We start from the raw sequence: 1,787 nt of genomic DNA, 5'->3' as shown, positions 1-1,787 counted from the left end.
CTTCATAGCTCATAGCAACCTCAAAACTCTTGGGCTTAAGCAATTCTCTTGCCTCAGCCTCCTGAGTAGCTGGGACTACAGGCGCCTGCCACAACACCCGGCTATTTTTTTGTCGTTGCAGTTGTCATTGTTGTTTAGTTGTCCTGGGCTGGATTTGAACCCGCCACTCTTGGTGTATGTGGCCAGTGCTGTAACCACTGTGCTATGGGGGCCGAGCCTGTGTGTCCTTTTAAATTACCATTAAGATTTGGAACAAGGCACATTATAAAGAAATAAATAAATAAAATAAATCCCTATGGCTGCAGCAAGGGTACATAGGGTTTATCATATGTACTTTGGTCATATTTATTGCCTTTCCCTCCTCTCTTTTTTCAGTATGTTTATTAAAGAAATTTAGAAAGTATAGCAAACTAAAAATAAAAATCACCTATAATTTTGTCCACTGTTACTGCTCAAAAATGAAAAAGAAATATCTTTTTCATCTACTTCATTTGATCTTTCCAGTCATCTAGTAGGGTAGGTGGTAAATTATTAGCCCTACCGATGGCCAGTCTGAGCACTGGAAGCAGAGTGGAACCCAGGTCTCCAGACTCCCAGTCCATTGCTCTTTCCTCTGCAGGCATTTTTCCAGAAGGGATGTCACTATTTCCCTTCATGCACCCTTCCCAGCCTCTGTGCCTGGCTCCCACTGCCTCCTCCAACCCCTTGAAGCTGACTAAGTCCCAAGTCCACAGAACTCAGAGCTGAAAGTGCTTCAGGTGAGCAACAGGGAAGCTTCTGTCCATCACACCCATAGTCCAAGACCTCCTGTGACCTGTCTCCCCACCACTTCTCTTCCACCTTCAAGGCAAAAGTGCTCACTGGCCACAGTGATGTTGACATCCTGTCGCCGCTGACCAGCCAAGTTTGCTGCATGGCAAGTGTAGACACCAGCATCACTCTCTGTAGTGCTGGCAAACACCAGCTCATGGCCCTTCTGGTAGACCCTGCCATGGGCGGGCAGCCGGACTCCTGCATGTTCCCACCATACACTGGGCTCCGGCAGACCTTTGGGGGGTAGGCAGGACACATGCTCCTTGCTACCAGCTGTGAACACCTGTGGCTCCAATAGCGGCATGTCTTCAATCTCTGCAGGGACATAAGCAGGAAGGGAACAGCCTGATTACTATGGGTCTCAGGGTACAAGGTGTTCTCCCACAGCAAGCCTAGGCCTTTTGCAACCACAAATCCTCCCATGTAACCCTCTGCATCTCCTTCTCCTATCCCCAGCATCCTCTTCCCTCCAAGCTGTTTTCTGAGTGAAAACAGGAGCCTAAATCTCTAAGTGCCAACAAGGTCAAAGGCAGCCCCCAACTCACCATCCCAGACCCAGGGACCCACCTGCCAGGCGAAGTGTGGCCTCCAAGATGACGGGTGGGCCCCTCTGCCCCTGGCCAATGCAGCGGTAGACCCCTGCATTGCGTGGCCGGACCTGGGTCAGCAGCAGGGACCCATTGGCAAACAGTGTGGCTCTGCGGAAGTGTGCAGGACTGCAGAGAGGAGAGAGTGCTATTTGGAAGAAGGGGCCCATAGGCCTCCTGCTATAGGGAAATGAGATGGAATCTCATCCTGCAAAGTCAGAGATATAGGAACAAATCGGCCAGGAAGAGGACAGAGAGAAGGAAACTGTCATCCCTCTGTATATGTGTATGCATGTATGTGCATATGCATGCACTCATGCACTTGTTCATGTACCTGTTCAGGTGTGCGCGCCAACTACAAAAAGCTCAGCTTTTTTTTTTTTTTTT

The 1,787-nt window shown here is 49.4% G+C and overlaps 1 protein-coding gene across 1 annotated transcript in view; it reads right to left on the bottom strand.

Annotated features, from left to right (window-relative positions):
• PTK7 (protein tyrosine kinase 7 (inactive)) overlaps window positions 1-1,787 on the bottom strand; it is a 73,817-nt gene that overhangs the window by 26,246 nt on the left and 45,784 nt on the right. The window contains exons 6-7 of the mRNA XM_012804809.2: window positions 1,381-1,529; window positions 862-1,128 (exon numbers count right to left, since the gene is read on the bottom strand). Coding sequence (XP_012660263.2) covers window positions 862-1,128; window positions 1,381-1,529 — 416 coding nt within the window. The remainder of the gene's footprint in view (window positions 1-861; window positions 1,129-1,380; window positions 1,530-1,787) is intronic.

This window comes from Otolemur garnettii, unplaced genomic scaffold (genome assembly GCF_000181295.1).
Source record: "Otolemur garnettii isolate 467f Iridium unplaced genomic scaffold, OtoGar3 scaffold00031, whole genome shotgun sequence".
Classification (NCBI taxonomy): Eukaryota; Metazoa; Chordata; class Mammalia; order Primates; family Galagidae; genus Otolemur; species Otolemur garnettii.
The sequence above is the reverse complement of the archived record's forward strand: the minus strand, read 5'-3'. Positions and strand labels throughout refer to the sequence as shown.